This window comes from Paralichthys olivaceus, chromosome 3, assembly GCF_024713975.1.
Source record: "Paralichthys olivaceus isolate ysfri-2021 chromosome 3, ASM2471397v2, whole genome shotgun sequence".
Taxonomy (NCBI): domain Eukaryota; kingdom Metazoa; phylum Chordata; class Actinopteri; order Pleuronectiformes; family Paralichthyidae; genus Paralichthys; species Paralichthys olivaceus.
The window spans coordinates 3704707-3723193 of NC_091095.1; the positions used below are offsets into that span (position 1 = coordinate 3704707).

The 18487-nt window shown below is 44.6% G+C and overlaps 2 protein-coding genes across 2 annotated transcripts; both read right to left on the minus strand.

Annotated features, from left to right (window-relative positions):
• Positions 1 to 417: 417 nt before the first annotated feature.
• On the minus strand, positions 418 to 2903 carry foxc1b (forkhead box C1b). Its single transcript, XM_020102534.2, has one exon. The coding sequence runs from the start codon at positions 2579 to 2581 to the stop codon at positions 1172 to 1174; it is 1410 nt and encodes a 469-aa protein (XP_019958093.2). The 5' UTR covers positions 2582 to 2903; the 3' UTR covers positions 418 to 1171.
• Positions 2904 to 10687: 7784 nt separating this feature from the next.
• foxf2b (forkhead box F2b) lies at positions 10688 to 14142 on the minus strand. The gene is made up of 2 exons (XM_020102559.2): positions 12999 to 14142; positions 10688 to 11352 (listed from the first exon to the last, which is right to left on the minus strand). The coding sequence occupies exons 1-2, from the start codon at positions 13972 to 13974 to the stop codon at positions 11180 to 11182; spliced, it is 1149 nt and encodes a 382-aa protein (XP_019958118.1). The 5' UTR covers positions 13975 to 14142; the 3' UTR covers positions 10688 to 11179.
• Between the last annotated feature and the right edge of the window lie 4345 nt (positions 14143 to 18487).

An 18487-nucleotide genomic window follows, 5' to 3' on the forward strand; every position in this document is an offset into this window, starting at 1 on the left:
AATAAACAAACATCAGCAGCCATGTTTCATCCCACTGCTCCTCATCTTCATCATCTTCAGCAGGACCGTCAGTGTCCTCTGAACACAACCTCCACCTCCTTCATCCCTCCATCCAAACCCTCCCTCCCTCCCTCCCTCACACACACACACACACACACACACACACACACACACACACACACACGGTTGTAATGACTGATTTGTTTTGCTGACTGGCTCCTTCAGTTCCTTCATTCCGCTGCTACACGTGTATTTATTTACTGCGCTGAAAATAAAGTCTCCAGCTTCTCAGCGAGAGTTTAAAAAAGAAAAGCAGCATGAATCAGTTTCGCCTCCCACTCGGTTATTTCAGATGGAACCTCACCCAGGACGCAAATACCCTGTCACCCTAAAATAAAAAAACATTTCTTATTGAACCACATATTCACATGAGCCTTTAATCGTTCTGTTATATCGTTGTTTTGGCTTTTACACTTTGAAAAATCCAAATTATGAGAATTAAAATACGTTCGCGGAGGAGTAACGTCACTAAAACACATCTCATGCGTATTTTCCCCCAAAATGTAGAGAGTTTTTCAGTGGCCATCATTTTCAAAGCATTTTAGCAACTAAAAATAATTTCAAAATCAAACATATTTTTGCCTTCATCAGATTATTCTTCAACATCGACTTCTCTTTATAGCAGTACCCTTCTTTAAAGACCCCCTGTGCTAATAAACCACTCCAATTTAAATCAAATAGACGGCACTTTATTAAAGAAACAATTGTAATGCCTTCGAAATAGTTTTTTTTTTAAACAAATAAGACAAGATGAATAAAATAAGTCAGTACAGGCTACAGGTTCCCCTCTATTTCTATACAAGGACTGGGACAAATAAAGGCACAATAAGAAAACTGGAAAACGTTAAAGTGTTTGGTCCTCAACATCCAACCACTCCCCCCTTTTCTCCTAAAAAATAAATTACTATATTAGATTTAATTTACAGTCACAACGAGCTGCTGCTGTTTGACACTTCTTGAAAAACTAAATCTCAAAGTGAGAGGGAAGGAAACTTACGTGTCTGTGGAGAAACGACAACAGATCGATGTCTGTCCACGGAGTGAGAGGCAAAGACCAAAGGTACAAAAAATATAGAAAATATATATTAGAGTTATTTTCAGAGACACGTGTTCAGAACTTGCTGCAGTCATAAACAAAAGCTCCCGTGGTGCGGTACAGGGACTGGCCGGACGGGAAGGCCATCTGACAGCTATTATTCCCGTTCACCGGGGAGCCGTTCAGCCCAATCCGCTGGGACTCGAAAATCTCACGCACGGAGTGAAAGTTCTGCTGCTGCGTCGGATAACCCGGGTTCAAGTGGCTCAGGTCCCCGTACCAGGAGGCGATCCGGCCCTGGTGCGCGTGGTGGCCGTCCGGGCCCGCCTGGCTCATGTTGCTGTGCCCGAGCGGGGACGCGGTGGTCGTGGTGATGCAATAGTCGGGCAGCGCCTCCTCGACCGTGGTGGACGGTGCCAGGTGGCCGCCGGTGGATCGATCCCCTGCGTACAGACTCATGGCTTGCATGTTGCACTGATAGGTCGCGTTGGGGTTTGTGGAGATTCCGTTCTGGTTGCAGGTCGTGGGGTTGTAGGCGGAGGTCTGGCTGGGGGAGTAGTTGAGCGACAGTGACGGGGTGATACCTGTCCGGGAGGAGGCGATGAGAGGCGGCGACAGCTCGGCCTGCGGAGATCCTCGCAGGGAGGTCATGATGTTGTCCACGCTGAAGCCCTGCGCCGGGGCCTGGCCGTGGTGGTGGTGCTCGGGTCCGTCCATGCTGAGTGACCGGGTGGAGGGCACGCTGTGCGGGCTGCCTGTGGACATGCTGCTGCTGCTGTCGGGGCTCTCGATCTTTGGCACGGTGCTCAGGGACGGGGACGCGGCCTGCGGCGGCGTGGAGCTCCCGTTCTCAGTCTTTATATCCTGGATGCGCACCGGCTGAGAGCCCTGCGCCGGCGGCTCCTGCTCCCGGCCCGGGGTGCGGGAGGAAGGGTCCTTTCCCGGCCTCTCGTCCTTGTCCTTCTGCACGTCCTTCTTTTTGAATCTCCTCCGGCGCCGCAGAAAGCTGCCGTTCTCAAACATGTTGTAGGAGTCCGGGTCCAGGGTCCAGTAGCTGCCCTTACCGGGCTTCTTATCGTCCCGGGGCACTTTGACAAAGCACTCGTTGAGGGACAGATTGTGCCGTATGCTGTTCTGCCAGCCCTGCTTGTTGTCCCGGTAGAAGGGGAACCTCTCCATGATAAACTGATAAATCCCGTTCAGGGTGACCTTTTTCTCCGGTGAATTCTGGATCGCCATGGTGATAAGAGCGATGTAGCTGTACGGAGGTTTGACCATGTCCTTCGGCTGGTGCTGCGGGGTGTACGGTCCGTACGCGCGGGCCATGCTGGCCGGGTACTGGTCGTGGGCCGCATGGGAGTACATGCTCATGGGCGCAGGCATCCCGGTGTATCCACCACCGGCCCGGTAGTAGCTCTGGTCGCTGCTGATGTAAGGTACAACTCCCAAAGAGTTGGGGCTGGAGACGGAGTAGCGCGCCTGCATCCTGCGCAATGCGTAAAACCTCTCCAAACTGCGTCCCCCCGAGAAACTCACAGCCTCTGCCTGCGCTCCGACTCCGTCAAAGGTCTCTCTTCTTTCTTGAAGGTGTGGAGCTCCTTGTTTAAGCCACAGCTCGCCACGGTGAACCGGAGAGAGCGCACGCTGCCGCAGTGAGCATTTGGGAAACAGAGGAGGCTAAAAGTGAAGCTGGAGGAGCGTGAGTGAGTCTACACGGCGAGCAACTTTTTTTTTTCACCCTTCACATTTATTCCTCCCTTTTGGCTGCTGCGGCTGCTCCTCCCAGAATGTGTGCGCCATCATCCAATTGGAGGACGAAATGAACCTGTGGAAAAGCTGCACGGCGATAAAAGTTACTACACCTCCCTCCTCCTCCTCCCCCTCCCCCTCCTCTCCTCCTCTTCTCCTCATCAGTTTAAACATGAGTTATTAAAGCGCCGTAAAGGGTGTGCCCAAATGGCTGGAAAATATAGGCCTTCTTAATGACACCACCAAAGATCGTTTAATACATTATAATATATCTTATATATTATCTGCGATATAAGATTATTTATTTATTTATTTGAAATACAGAATGTGAGATTATCATGTGGTTGAAATATCTGAGGTCTCCCCTCCTCCTCTCCATCTCGAGGCTCACGCGTAAAAGTGGAAATAATCAAAAAAAAAGGGACATTCTGTGATATCTGCCAGCATCGGGTCCTTCGTGGGGACTTTGGGGGCTTTTCCTAAATTAAAGGTTCACACCTGCGTGATTCAAATATCGTCTCTGTCATTAGAGCCGAGGTATCAACGATTAGGAACTCTACTCTAGGAGCTGAGAGCGACGAGGCCGCGGAGTGAGAGAGACCTCTGAATAAACAGATGGACATGAAAGAGCCCCCCCAACTGTGTGTGTGTGTGTGTGTGTGTGTGTGTGTGTGTGTGTGTGTGTGTGTGTGTGTGTGTGTGTGTGTGTGTGTGTGTGTGTGTGTGTGTGTGCTGGGACTCATTAAAGTTAAATGAAGATCATTTGGCTGCTGGGTGAGAAGAAGAACAGGGACCTCGAGGTGACGGTTTTTAATTCGAACTCGTCCAAATGTCTTTCACACGGAGCCTCCGGGTGTGAACGACCATCAAAGCTTCACGTGTTGATTCCAGTAAAACCAACACGAGCAGCTTCATGAAGTAATGGTTTGAAAACACCACAGAGATTTGAGTTAATCTATTTCTTCACACAGAGAAGACACACTGTTGTTTTATATAATGATCCATCTCGGGTTTGTTCGCAGTTTATTATTCATGTGAGAAATGTCAAATAGAATCAAATAAAACAACAGGACACATTAAAAAACAACCGTGAAACATTTGTTCCTATTTTTTTTATCGGAGATTTGTTTTCAAGAAAACGTCCGGATGCTTTTTATTAATTAATTGTTCTTCTCGCTCACGTTTAATTAAAATGCAAGTTGAGTCTAAAAAACGTTTGAACAGACTCGTTTGCTCAAATGTTTGAATGATTTCATTTAATCAAAAAGAATAAAGCAGCTCTGCATGTTCAGTGTTTCTCTAAAGGGAATTTAATGTTTTTTTTTATTTCCAGCTTCGGACCAAAGAACATAGAATTTATTACACGTTTTTGTCTTTTAAATAATGTAGAATTCAAATTAGGCGTTTAAAAGATTTTATAAAATACGTCATGTTGTCGTCTCCTATTTATGTTTAATTCTTTTTCATATTCCTCTAAATCCACAAATTAAGTCAAAAACGAAAAACCATGTTTCGATGAATCTCTTTATTGAATCAAAGTGAAAAACTTAATTAGTTTATAAACGTTTTTTTCTTTTTGACTGGTTAAGTAAAAAATCACGTGCAGTTTATTTGTATTAAGTCACTTTGATAAGAGCTCATGGAATTCTTAAATATAAATCAGGTTTAATTCAGTCACGTGTATAAATCCAGGCTTGTTGAAATAATTTAGATGTGATGGGAAAAGAGAAGCTGAGAATTAAAGACGAACTCTGATAAGAAAGTGAAGATCTGTGAGGAGTTGGTGTCTCACCTGAGTGTTTCCACTTCGCTCTTTGTTGTGTGATTTACATGTGTTAGCACTGAGGAGGAGGAGGATGAGGAGGAAGAAGAAGAAGAAGAAGAAGAGGAGGAGGAGGCCGGGCAGAGTCACCTGTGAGGTCCGGGCTCTGACGCCTCTGCTGCGGCCACGACTGACCAGTGACCCCTGCTGACAGAGGGACGCTCCGGGGCCGCTGAGCTGCAGCAGCAGCATCATCCTGGAGGTAACTGACCCACAGTCTCCTCTGATAATAATCAAATCCGATTCATCACATCAAACATATTTATGTGGACTTTATTCGGACGTTACAGTGAAGGTGTTTGATTCGAGAGTTCTGAGAATCTCTGATAAAAAGTTAAACACCTCAGAGAAAAAGCTCTGATACTTTAAAACAAATTAAAAAACCAAAACTTCCTTCAAACCTCTTCATGTGTAAATGCAGCAGAAATGTGCCGGTGACGTTTCATCGATGTCATTTCATTTAATTCTAGTTTTACTGGACGAGTTTGAAGCACGACACACTCCTGCCCCCTAGCGGCCTGTGCGTAAAAGCGCACGATGGATCCATGGATGGACACGTAGCTCAATATAAACTTAAATCCAATAACAGATCTACGGACAAATCAATGCTCTGTGAAGGTTTGTTCAGATGCAGTTTGGTTGTTAATTTGAAAACTTTGTCAAAGAAGGAGACAAAAGCGACAAAAACAGGGAAACACATTCAAACCACAGATATTTGATTGAATAAAGGAAAAATGACACGATTAAGAATATTCACAAATGTTAAAGAAAAAAGAAACTAAATGTGAGTTAAATTAAATCAATGAAGATTCTTGTTTTTCAAAAGATTCTGTCACTGAAACTCACTTTCTATGTTTCACAATTCTAGGTATCACCATCATCTTCATCCTCACCATCATCTTCATCCTCACCATCATCATCATCCTCATCTTCATCCTCATCACTGAATATGAAGTCATCAATCCCTCCAGTCCCGTTTTTACACACAAATTGACAGTAAGTAGTGTTACAGCGCCCCCTGTTGTCAGAGTGATGCACATGCACCAACCGGAGAGTAAAGGAAGGAAACCTTTAATTTATGAGCAACCCTCACAACCTACTACTACAACTACTACTACAACTACTACAACAACTACTACTACTAGTAGTAGTACAACAACTACTACTAATAATAATAATAATAATAATTCTACACCAATAGGCATTATAATGAATATTTCAACCCTGTGTTTAAACTGGTGACTCTCCTGTGGGATCATATGAAGTTCTCCGGAGGCCCTTCCCTGTGTCGTGGACAGTGTTTATATTAAGAACCTAATTAAACACAGACAGATTCCCAAAATATCCCAGGACGTCAGCAGTCATTCACCAAAACGAGCACATTGCTGCTGCTTTTCAAATAAATAGCTGCCAATCATCCATGTGCAACACATTAATCTGCTGTTTGCTTCCCTGGCTGCGTCTGGTGGGACGAAGGGTGAAGCAGCTCTCAAGGCCACAGAGCTCCTCACTGTGTGGCAGCTTTTTTAAAAACCTCACAAATGTGTATATTTAAAATGAGACGGCCGGAAGATAAAGAGTCAGAAAACTGGTCCTGGTTCAGTTGTCACAACATCCTCAACACTTTTTAACGGTTTAGTTTAAATTGATCGTAGAAAGTAAGAAACTTCAACATGATCATTTCAACTTTTGTAGATGTTTATTTGACATATTCTTCAGTTTCTTTCCACATCCATTGTAGTGCAACACACGTCTACATCCTCTACTACACACTTTATATGTGTAGTTGTTATAATTGTCTGGGTCAATGTGTATTTCTGTTTCTTTTAGAGTCTTTGAGTCTTCAGTGATTCTGTAGTTTGCAGCTGATGTAGCAAACGTCTGCAGTTTATCAGTCACATCAGTTGAGCAGTGAGCTGCTCACTCTCTCCTTCCTTCTCTCTTTCTCTCTCTCTTTTAAATGTGGAGTCGTTCCACGTTATTTTCACATCATCCCTCCTGTGCTGGTCTGTTCTGCTCATGTTCAGCAAACAGGCAAAATGCGTTGCTCATGGGTACGTCGGTTGTACACTTATCCAGACTTTTAAACATTGGACGAGGTTCAGTCTCTATATAAAAACATGCAGCAACTTATTCATGTCACACTCTCAGTGCGATGAGTCTGCAGAAGATGATGCAGCTCCACTGGATTCTCTGTATTTCTGCTGAAGAGGTTCTGCAGCAGGTCTGTTAACATTCGTCTGTGCAACGCAGCAGCAAAAGCAGCAGCAAAGCAGCAGCAAAAGCAGCAGCAAAGCAGCAGCAAAAGCAGCAGCAAAGCAGCAGCAAAAGCAGCAGCAAAGCAGCAGCAAAAGCAGCAGCAAAGCAGCAGCAAAAGCAGCAGCAAAGCAGCAGCAAAGCAGCAGCAAAGCAGCAGCAAAAGCAGCAGCAAAGCAGCAGCAAAAGCAGCAGCAAAGCAGCAGCAAAAGCAGCAGCAAAGCAGCAGCAAAAGCAGCAGCAAAGCAGCAGCAAAAGCAGCAGCAAAGCAGCAGCAAAAGCAGCAGCAAAGCAGCAGCAAAGCAGCAGCAAAAGCAGCAGCAAAAGCAGCAGCAAAGCAGCAGCAAAGCAGCAGCAAAAGCAGCAGCAAAGCAGCAGCAAAAGCAGCAGCAAAGCAGCAGCAAAAGCAGCAGCAAAGCAGCAGCAAAAGCAGCAGCAAAGCAGCAGCAAAAGCAGCAGCAAAGCAGCAGCAAAAGCAGCAGCAAAGCAGCAGCAAAAGCAGCAGCAAAGCAGCAGCAAAAGCAGCAGCAAAGCAGCAGCAAAAGCAGCAGCAAAGCAGCAGCAAAAGCAGCAGCAAAGCAGCAGCAAAAGCAGCAGCAAAGCAGCAGCAAAAGCAGCAGCAAAGCAGCAGCAAAAGCAGCAGCAAAGCAGCAGCAAAAGCAGCAGCAAAGCAGCAGCAAAAGCAGCAGCAAAGCAGCAGCAAAAGCAGCAGCAAAGCAGCAGCAAAAGCAGCAGCAAAGCAGCAGCAAAAGCAGCAGCAAAGCAGCAGCAAAAGCAGCAGCAAAGCAGCAGCAAAAGCAGCAGCAAAGCAGCAGCAAAAGCAGCAGCAAAGCAGCAGCAAAAGCAGCAGCAAAGCAGCAGCAAAAGCAGCAGCAAAGCAGCAGCAAAAGCAGCAGCAAAGCAGCAGCAAAAGCAGCAGCAAAGCAGCAGCAAAAGCAGCAGCAAAGCAGCAGCAAAAGCAGCAGCAAAGCAGCAGCAAAAGCAGCAGCAAAGCAGCAGCAAAAGCAGCACTACAGAGAATCCAGTGGAGCAGCAGCAGCAGCTTCATCACCTTCATGTCCGACATGTTTTGGGAACTGACCCGCTGCTCTGTTCAATTTGATCAAAACAAAAATCTGGAAGTTTGCACTGTCGCCTCAAAGCAAGAAGGTTCCTGGTTTGAATCCCGGCTGTGGGTTTGCCCTCCTGGTGTTTGTCTCTCGGTTCTTTGGCGTCTTCACGGTCAGAACACGTGCACATCTGAGGTTCGGTTGACTGAAGACTTGAGATTGTGACTGAGTGTAAATGTTGTTTTATATTTGGTACATTGACCCTGAGACATTCTCACTATTACTCTTCTTTTTTAAATATAAGTTATAAAATGTGTTAATATAACCTGTGAACTTTAAATCTAAATGTTACTTATTGGTTTTAATTGTGTTGCTGAGACTTCAGTGATCACAGTGAGTGTAGATCTGAAGTTTCATCAGCTGAACCTCTTCATAATGTGCTCTGTGTGATCGTTTCAGCCGCTAGATGGCGCAGTACTCCACTATATTGAAAGTTCATCTTCCCTCTCAAACTAATTCTGTCATGGAAAATCCAGCTGCTGCAGAATCAGTTCGAGTTTTCATCACGCTGGGCTGCGTTCAGGAAAAAACTGTGACTTCCTATGACTTCACATGAATATGCATCAAACTATGTCTGTCAGCGTGCGGCTGCTGCTGCTCTGCTTCTTCTTCTTCTTCTTCTTCTTCTCTCTCTGCATCATCAGCCCATAGAAACATATGTTGTTCCTCAAAGAGTTCACAGCTACAGAGGGAGGCCCCTGATTTTCAATCTGAATCTTGCTCACGAGCCGTTTGCAGCAGTGATGTGGAGAAACGATCTGTGCAACGGTTTCATGTCAAACCTTTTCCTTTTTCTCTGAATCATAATGTAGCAACACATCTGGCTTCGTCAGGGACAGATGTGATGTATAACACATGAAATCAGGCTCTCGAGCTCTGTCTTCCTACATGTTCACCTTCCTGTCCTGGAGAGACGCTTTAAAACCTATTGTGTAGTTGAAAATGCCGAGAAATGCTGTGATAATAGACATTAAACATCTCAGTTAAAGCATTTTCTCAAGCTACAGAGGATTTAAAGATAGTATTTAGAGGAACTGTGTCCTGATAAGAAGCCGCTCCTGTCACAGGCCTGAGTCCTGAGAGATGCTGCGCTTGAGTCACAACCAAAAACCACGTAGACAAAACCTGCAGCCGCCCAAAGTCTGCTGTGTGTTTGTGTGACGAGGCTGCTCTCCCTGAGTCTCATCTGTTTACTGCTCTAAAAATATCTCTGTTGCATTTCCAGAGACGCAGGCCTCTGTTGTCTCACTTGTTTATATGTGGCGTCCTCCAATGTTTTGCAGCCTCAGACGTGCACATGTGCAGAGAGGAGCTTCATCTGTGTCAGGCTGCAGGCCGAGGTCACAGACGTGCACAAATGTGGAAATATCCAAAAAGAGTAAAATCCCATGAATTAAAATTTAAAATTCTCTTTTTTTTAAACTCTCATCAAACTCTCTTGTTAAGGTGTTTCAGCCTGTGGCTCTGATGTTTCTAGTTTACTCTCATCCATCAACACTCCAGAGGAAAGTAACTGACAACATTTGGATGAGTACTTGTACGTTACTTGAGTATTTCACCGTCATTCTACTTTAAACTTCTATTATTCGACCAGATTTGTCAAGAGGAAAATATTGTCTCTTTTAATCCTTCACATTATTTAGTGAGTGAAAAACAAAAGCAGCTGATAACAAACGAATCCTCGCCCTCGTCATTGCAAACGTTTTGGGGCTTTAATCAGTAATGACAATCTGTTAGTATGACGAACAATAATTCATAACGTGTTTCACTCAGGGCTCATTCTGCTGCTCTGAATTTATTTTACTCATTTTCATTTTAAAACTCAAGGGTTTGATTTCAGTTGCATATTTTATACACTTCTAATCGACTTGGACTTAATTAAATGAGTCATCATATATCATATAATCAGTTTTCTTCTAATAATAATAATCACAACTGCATATTAAAACAAAAACTGCACGTCACTCTTTTAAATCCTCTCAGAGTGGAAATTATGAATTTGATGATGAAATGTTTCTTCAAGTGAAACGTGAGATTCAAGGAGGTTATCATATCGTTTATGTGTCTTTGTTATTGAATAAGAATAATTCTAATTTAAACATGACCACCAGAGGAGGAAGTTCCGTAAAGATCAATTATTTAGGTAAAAGTTACATTACTGCAAAAAAAACTGAGTAATAGGTAAAAGTCTTGTACTCCAGTTCTTGTTTAAGCACTAATACTAAATACTTCATGAAAGTGTTGACACTATTTTATATTATTTCATCACTTTAAGCATTTTGAATTGCAGCTGTTTTGCAGGAGAGATCTATAAAGTTTAGTTTGGTCGAAAATTGTGTTAGAAAAAACCAAACTGATGCAGAATCTAAAATCTTAATGTGCAAATGTCGTCAATAAGATTAATGAGTTTAAAGCAGAAGAAAATAATATAAAATACAACATCTCTCAAATGAGTAAATGCCCTGAGTTGTTTTCCAACACTGCTGGAAATGTTGGATTGTATAAAGAACCAGATGTGCAAAAAAAATTAACATTTGTTTTTCTGATATTCAATCTCAATATCTCCTGTTTTTCTTTTTTTTTTTTTGATGCAAAGTGAAGTTTAAGTTCAACTCATAACAGACGTGTATTTGCATGGAAGCACAAAAGTCTGAATTTAGCCTAAAATATATATCAGCTTTATTGAATCATTTTACAAGACAAAAAGAAACCAAGTTGGCAAAGGATTATACAATAAGTGCAAGGTTTGTTGCAGTTCATGTTAGCCTCAAGCGTCGTGTGTGTAGTTATAGAACAGAGTTACATAGAATACAAAGTGTTTGCACGTGTTACAGGAGCAAACACATTTTTAAAAAGTCGTGTTTGTGAAACTTCTGTTGAAGGCACAGTGGTTTGTTTTTTTCTTTAAAGGCCTCTGGTGGTTTCTTCATTCATTTCCTTCAAAATGCAAAAGTTTTTCTCAAAAGTGCGACCAAGAGAAAAAAAAAAAACAGAGACTCTGGCGGCGTGGAGGAGGAAACAAATACATCCTGCTGCGAATCCTCCGAGATTAGAAATGAAAAATGTTCTGATGATGACCTGCAGTTTCACTGTGGCCGTCGTTTCTTCTCCTTCTCTCCGGTGTGAAGTCCTCGGAGACCTGTGCGCTCACATGACGCACGGTTTGATGTCCTGGCACACGCTCTGGGGATGGTGGTGGTGGTGGTGGTGGTAGTAGGAGCCACCGGCCGAGGGGTGGAAGGACGAGATGCCGTTAAAGTTCAACACAAAATCTTTCCTGTCGCACACCGACGAGTGGCTCTGGTAACGTGGGATCCCCACTGCAGGAGAACAGAGCAGGAGTGAGCTCAAATACATGGAAACACTTATGGAGACATTAACACAGACGTGATTAGTCGAACATTTGAGTTTGATGCATCTTGAATCAAATTATTCTGCAGAGAAACAGTGTGGAAGGTTTGTTTTAACCGTGTAAAACATCTTCAAAATCCAAACCAGCCTGTTTTACCTTTTCCACCAGCTGCTCCTTATATATTTAGATTTGTTAATAAGGAATTTAACCTAATTCTTTTTAAAACTGCACCGACAGTGGATCCAACCCTGTCACAGGCTCTAAAATGAACAAACTCGGTTGTTGCATGAGGCCTCGTTTTGGTAAATTATTATTAGAGTTACTTAACTGCTCCATGTAATTACAGCTTCACTTACAGCTGGAATATTGTATTTCTAAACCTAACCAGGAAACATATAAACTTTCAATAAGATTTATTTGGATATTTGACTCCTTCCATTTGGTGACAGCGCAACAAGCCACCAGTTCATTAGTTTTGTCAAAGCCAGAGCAGCTTCCTTCAGCTGCTTCTCTGAACCTGAATGCAATACTTTACATTTTTACAGATTTACAGGCTCAGTAATCTGTGAGTAATTTTCCCCACAGTCTGAGAAATGTATTTGAATGGGAGTCAGTGGCCGTCATTCTGTGTGTCTGTAAATGAGCCTCTCTTTCCAGAGACAGAAAAATAAATGGGAGGCTGCGGCTGCGTCAAGGTCATAAGGACTCCAGATGTGACGGTGTTTTTCAGGGGAAGACAGCGTGGCTTTATCCTGCGGGGCCACAGGCTCGCTGCCCCCCCTCCTCCACACCCACCCAGCCTGCATGCGCCCCCCGTCCCACAGACAACGCTCCTGACACCGTCACTGACCGCGCACTGCACCGTCCAACACGCTTCACCCTCCGCGCACAGGCTCAATTAAGACGCAGCGTAAAGTTGAGCCAGGCCTCTGGTCTGTGGTGGTTACGCGCTGGTGCAGCTCCTCCGCCGGTGTGGTCCGACCTGCGCAGTCTTTGTTTAGTTAACCTCTGGGACCCTTTCGGGCTCCAGCGTGGGTTTGCTCGCCTCGGTGAAATCCCCAGACTTCAGTAAAGCCTCCGTGTGTTGTGTTAAAGGAAATGAGCGTGAAGCAGGAACGCGATCACACAATCAATGTTTTCTCATAATCTAATAATTCCTCCAAACATTCCCAGTGAATTGTGATTTACGACTTTCTGCAAACTGTGCTTTCAATTTCACTCTGACCATTAGAAGGTTATTTTTATATTTGGCCTGATAATCATTTTGAAAACTGACGCGTTGCTTTATAATCCACTAAACACTCAATGCAACTTTATCATTCAATATAATTAATTGAAAAGTAAAGTGACTATATAAGCAACAGTTCTCTATGTTAATAAATAAGGGACATATAATTAAATTATATAATTTAAATCAATTAGGGTCAATCAAATTTGGAAATTTATTTTCGCGAATGGAGCCTTTAAATCTCATTTAATATAATTTATTATTTTATATGTAATTAATTCCGATTTAAAATAAATTGCATGTTGTGTATAACATATAGAACATCCTGCTGCAGACACACATCACTGTGTTTGTTCATTTGTATTTGGTGGATCAGTCTGAGGTACCTGATATGTCGCTGGAGTGGCTGTCCCTGCCGTTCTGGTGAAGGTAACTCTGCTCCAGGGAGTAGGCAGACATGCCGGAGTGTAAACCGGACGATGCGGGGCTGCTGGAGGCCAAAGGCTGCTGCTTGATGTACGGGGACCCGCCGGAGGACGCCCAGTGAGCGGATGTACTGGCGTACGGGGAGTGGCCGTCCAGCGCGCTGGCCATAGCTGGAGAGGAGGGTACGGGGCTGCTGCTGCTGTCCGGTCCATACTCCCCGTTGGACGGCACGGGACAGCTCGCCATGTACGTGGAGCCGGGGCTCGGGGACATGTGGGGTACGTGGTGTCCGCCGCTGAGCCCGTCGTACCCTCCGGCCATGGAGTTGCTCATCATGTCCAAGTTGTAGCTGTTGCTGTGACAGGCGAGGGTCGCAGATGGAGCCTGGAAATCAAAACTCTGTGGGAGGATGGATGTGCCGAAGCCTATGCCGTTCATCATCCGGTACATGGGCTTCAGAGCTTGACATTTTCTTCTGAAGCCTCTGGGTCTGCGCCGAAACGAGCCCTCCTCGAACATGAACTCACTGCCCGGGTCGATGGTCCAGTAGTGGCCTTTCCCCGGCCGGCCCAGGCCTTTGGGCAGCTTGATGAAGCACTCGTTTAGTGAGAGGTTGTGCCGGACTGAATTCTTCCAACCCTGATAGGAGCCCCTGAAGAAGGGGAAGCGAGCCTGGAGGAACTGGTAGATCTCACTGAGTGTCAGTCGCTTGGTGGGGGAGCTCTGGATCGCCATCACGATGAGAGCGATGTAGGAGTACGGCGGCTTTTCCGGTCGCCTTAAACCAGAGCTCGTCTTTTTCCCTTTGACGGCGGCGGACGAACTTTCTGTGGCGGCTTGTGAGCTCAGCATGGCGGGGTGCAGGACGCCGGACACCGGGCTGGATCTTAGAGGAGGCGGAGGGTCCAGCTGTTGCTGCGGGGTCTCGGTCGTCATTTCTGACGTACGACCGGCGTATAGAGGAGAGAGGGAGGGAGAAAAGATGAACGGGGAGATGTTTCAGAAGAGAAATATGTCGATCCAGCGGATCCGTGTCCTTGCAAGTGAGCGTTACACCACCAGTGGTCCTCAGAATCCCAGAGCAAAATGGAGTGAAATCTGTCTCCAGTTACGCACGACTCTCCCGTTACGCACGGTGCTCCCTTGACGCATGAAGAACGCACGGCGGGTACGCACTGACAGGGAGAGAGGAAGAGGAAGAGAGAGTGGGGGGAGCTGGATATTCACTAGAGACTCAGTGTCCAGGACTTTAGCTCGTCACAGCGGCCCCACTGGGTATCATAGCGGCGCTAAGTGGTGCTATGTGGCGCGCCGGGTGGCCATCATCCGCCCACCAATCGCTCAAGTGCAGGGAACACGAAAACCCCTCGACTTATTGCGCGCAATGGTCCAGCCAAACAAAGCCCGACCGCCTATCATTTCATAAATCTCCCTTCCCTCAGCGTGAGACCCCCCACCCCTTCTCCTCATCCGCACTCTGCGCCTGAAAATCTCCCTGAAGTCAGTGACGAATAGACCCCCCCCCCCCCTTCCCCTCCTGCCAAATCTGGCCCAAGTCCACTTACCGTTCTCAGCAGCGTTGAAGCCCACAGTTCTCTCCTCTCCTTGTCGTCTTTCTTCCCCTCCCACTCCCTCTCTCCAAGTTCGGGCTACACGCAATTAAGCCATCTATCAAACCTCCCCCAGACATCCCAATCAACATCGCCACACGCCAGCCGCACAAGTCAAAAAACGAGCCCCCCCTCCCCCTCTCTCTCTTTGACGCTACATGTATGAAGCTGGGATTTCAGCTCCATGTGCCGCATGTCATGCGTTTTCTCGACACGAATAAACCACCACAACGTGCGTAAAAGACGCAGCTTTGCACCCCACTCTCCAAGGATTCACGCAGGCCTGCACGGTATCGGCTGCAGACGCAACCCAAACGCATCATGGTCAAGAAGGCACCATCTTGTATTATTTGTATTATTTCTGCTCATGATTTCCGGCTAAACGGGTCCAGAGGATAACAAAAACAAACTGTCGCGGTGCCGGGCTGGGGCAGAGGAGTGAGAGCGATGGAGAGGTGGTGGTGGTCTTTACCGTGCGTGTATGGAGCGAGGGGGGGTGCGCTGAGTAAATGACTTTGACATGAGTGGAAGCAGGCTTTTTCCATCAAGCCCGGCCCTGGATACCACACACAGCGCGCCAGTGTCAGCTTACCGCCCCGGGCCAGAGCCGGTCCCATGGGCCCCACGTTCATTAGAGAGAGAAAAGCGAAATTAGGCGAGCGGGCGTCGACAGTTTCCTCCCCTATGGAGACATCACACACAGATTTGTCCGACATGATGGAGTTATATATCCCATAAAGATAATATCAACATCCGTGCTGCGACGGAGCACAGATCTTTAGGATTTGAAGAACATAAAACACGTTTTCTGGCTGTGGCCAAACTGCGCACTTATTATCTCCTTTTATTAATTTGTATTCATGCATATTTTATATTTTATAATTTTTGTAGATTATATTTTGTGCTTTCCTTTCCACCACCCGATTGAATTGTGGGGAATTAAATAAAACACAATCAGCTCAAACTTTGCAGATTAAGATAAAAATCCACTATTCAATATTCCATTCCTCCTCCTCGAATGTGTGAGTGTGTGTGCGCACGTGTTTGCCTTCACTGCCCTTTATAAGTTGCGCCACAGCCCGGAGGATTTTCCAAACAATAACCAGCAACAATAACCTTTGCACTTTGCACAACAAAGGATGTGCGGATAAAATCATTTTTCCACCGTGACACACTGAGCGGTGCGGAGGAGCCGAACGGCCCCAGAAATTTCCTGCGACATTAGAAACTTGTGATCCCCGCTGAGATCAGGATGCCTCGGGAATCTTTGTTCTGGAGCCGCTTTGAAGACGCGGCGCTCCGGCTGCTCTTTACGCACCGAGATTATACGAGCTCCCAATTTAGCCTTTTGGAAATATCAAGCGATCAGCCGCCACCACGGAGGCTTCAGAGGTGTTTGTGATAGAGTCACGGCTGGAGGCCCGTATGAGCCCACTGCCGACATAATAAGGCCTTCTGTTTGTTTTCATGTTTAGCCTCAGATTATTGTTTATCCCCATAAAATATTAGATGGATTAGAATTTTGGGAAAATGTTTGTCGACCTGCCTGACCCCGGGCAACCTAATCCAGAGCTCTGAGAAATAAAACGGAAGAAACCTTCTTTATATCGCACGTTAATATCATAAAATCAGTAAATAATATATATTTTACAATAAATGATACTTATAGATAATTAAAAAACAATGAGCATCAACAAATAATTCGAAATAATTTGCTCCTCAAATAATCTACAAACATTAATAATCAAGTTATTTAACCTAACGTGTTTCATAGTTTTTAATCTTCCTCGTTTATTAAATGGACCCGGAATAAACCAAATACATGAACCACAACAATAACAAACTCTGTGTTCAGATCAGTTTAATGGTAATCTAATATTATTTTGGCTGCCGGGCTTTTCTCTTGCCTCAGCCTGTGTTTCCTGTGGCGGTGCCGGCAGCTTTGGAGCTGCCTCTCCGGGGCTCTGGGAGGTCAGGCGCGGTTCAGTGTGCAGGAGTGACAGACTGTTTGGACTTCCTAACATTGTGCTGCCCTAAAAGTTTGGTCTCATAACAAACGTGGGTCTCATTCAGCCTCGGGACAGGCCTGAACTCCTCCTCTGAGGCTGCACGACGCGTAAAGGGGTCGAAAAAGACGCAGGGTTGAACGAAGGGTTTACAAATATAAAAGCTGCGCGTCCTGACGGTGAGGATGGAGGACAGGAAACGCGGGACAGCCCCGCACACAGGTGTGTTGTTCTGGTGTTTCACCTGCAGGTCGCAGCATTGTCCCTGGAAACAGGAGCGAGTCTCACCTGTCACCTGCTGTCTCAGCTCAGAGGACACACTCCAGTGTTTGTCTGCTGCTGGTCTCATCCACAGAGATTCGGTCTGCACGTGGAAAAGACACGAGCACGTGAGCTGTGATGCGTGGGTCAGTGAATTAGTGTATCGTTAAATTAAACGTTCACAGTTTACACGGTTTATTAACTGCAAAATAAATCTCAAATCAAATTACTGATTTCAAACCAGACCACAGATACACACCAATCAGCCATAACATTAAATGCAGTGAGGCCTTTACCTCTTATAAAGTTAGGTCTGTTGGTGTATTTCTATTCTAAATTAGAAAAAATATATATTGAGGTGAATTTAATGACAAAACAAAAACTATAATCCAGTTTTACACGTCCTTCTCCAGCTTTACAGTCAAAATAACCTGACTTCAAACTCTAATTTTCTCTTTTAGGTGTATTTTGCTCTAAAAATCTACTTAATTTAATCCTCAGTAAATCATTGGCATCAGTCATTTTCCTCAGAACAGCTCTTATTTTGTAATCTCATTCTGATGGGGAATTCTAATCTTATTTTATAATCCCATTAACATTAGTTTATTATTCAACCGGCGTCATTTTGAGGAAACATTTCCGGGTTATGTTACATAATACACTGATAAAAAATAAATACGCAGATAAAAACCCAAGTCATCGTGAACCATTGAGAGAATCAAACACTCTACACCTTCAGAAGCATTAGATAGTAGTTTATAATAAATATAAATGTGGGTAGAGATCAGGAAATCATTTTATTAATCGTTCTCTTGTTTGTCTGAGGAACATCTGGTCACGCGCCTGCTGAGGCTGGGGTCTGTGTTTCAGGACCGTGGAGAGCAACTGGACCCACCCTCCGGACACGAGCCTGCAGGACTGTGTGCGCGCACAGAGATGATATACAGGGTAATGATGTGCGTGTGCATGTGAACATTTGGCCACAGTGGTGCTGTGTGTTTTTATTGAGGGGGAAAAATGACTGAGCAGAACTGAATTCATCACTAAATCATTTATATATATGTGTGTGTGTGTTTTTTTTAAGTATAATAAATAAAGTAGAATAAAATCTAAATGTAATAACAATAATATGATTCAGTAAAGTCTCCATTTCTCGTGAGCTCCTCTGGATGGAAAGTTATTATTTATTATTTTTCTGTCAGATTTTATTTATAGAGTCAACATGACACGACATTCCCCCTGCATCTGTGCTCTTATTAATCCACCTGCATTTCTATTCATTAATTTCATCCATTGTTCAAAAACTGCACAGCTCAAACACAAATATCACAGTGTGATGCACCAGATTATAGAATAGTTTATTGTGGCAGATTAGAACGAAGAAACAACACGATAACAAGTAACATAAACACAACATCATCGCAGTTTATCATTTATTCTGTTGTTTTATTGTGTTGTGTTTTTTTAAACCTTAAACCTCTGAAGCAACACATTTATATAAATATAAGAAATGAGACAATCAGCTAATATGTACGTTTAAATGTATTATTTCTACTATGATGATAATGATTT

Coding starts and splice junctions, on each gene's coding strand:
- foxc1b (XM_020102534.2), bottom strand. CDS start 2,581: ATGCAGGCGCGCTACTCCGTCTCCAGCCCCAACTCTTTGGGAGTTGTA.
- foxf2b (XM_020102559.2), bottom strand. CDS start 13,974: ATGACGACCGAGACCCCGCAGCAACAGCTGGACCCTCCGCCTCCTCTA. Junction 11,353..12,998: donor CCACTCCAGCGACATATCAG/GTACCTCAGACT, acceptor GTTCTCCTGCAG/TGGGGATCCCACGTTACCAG.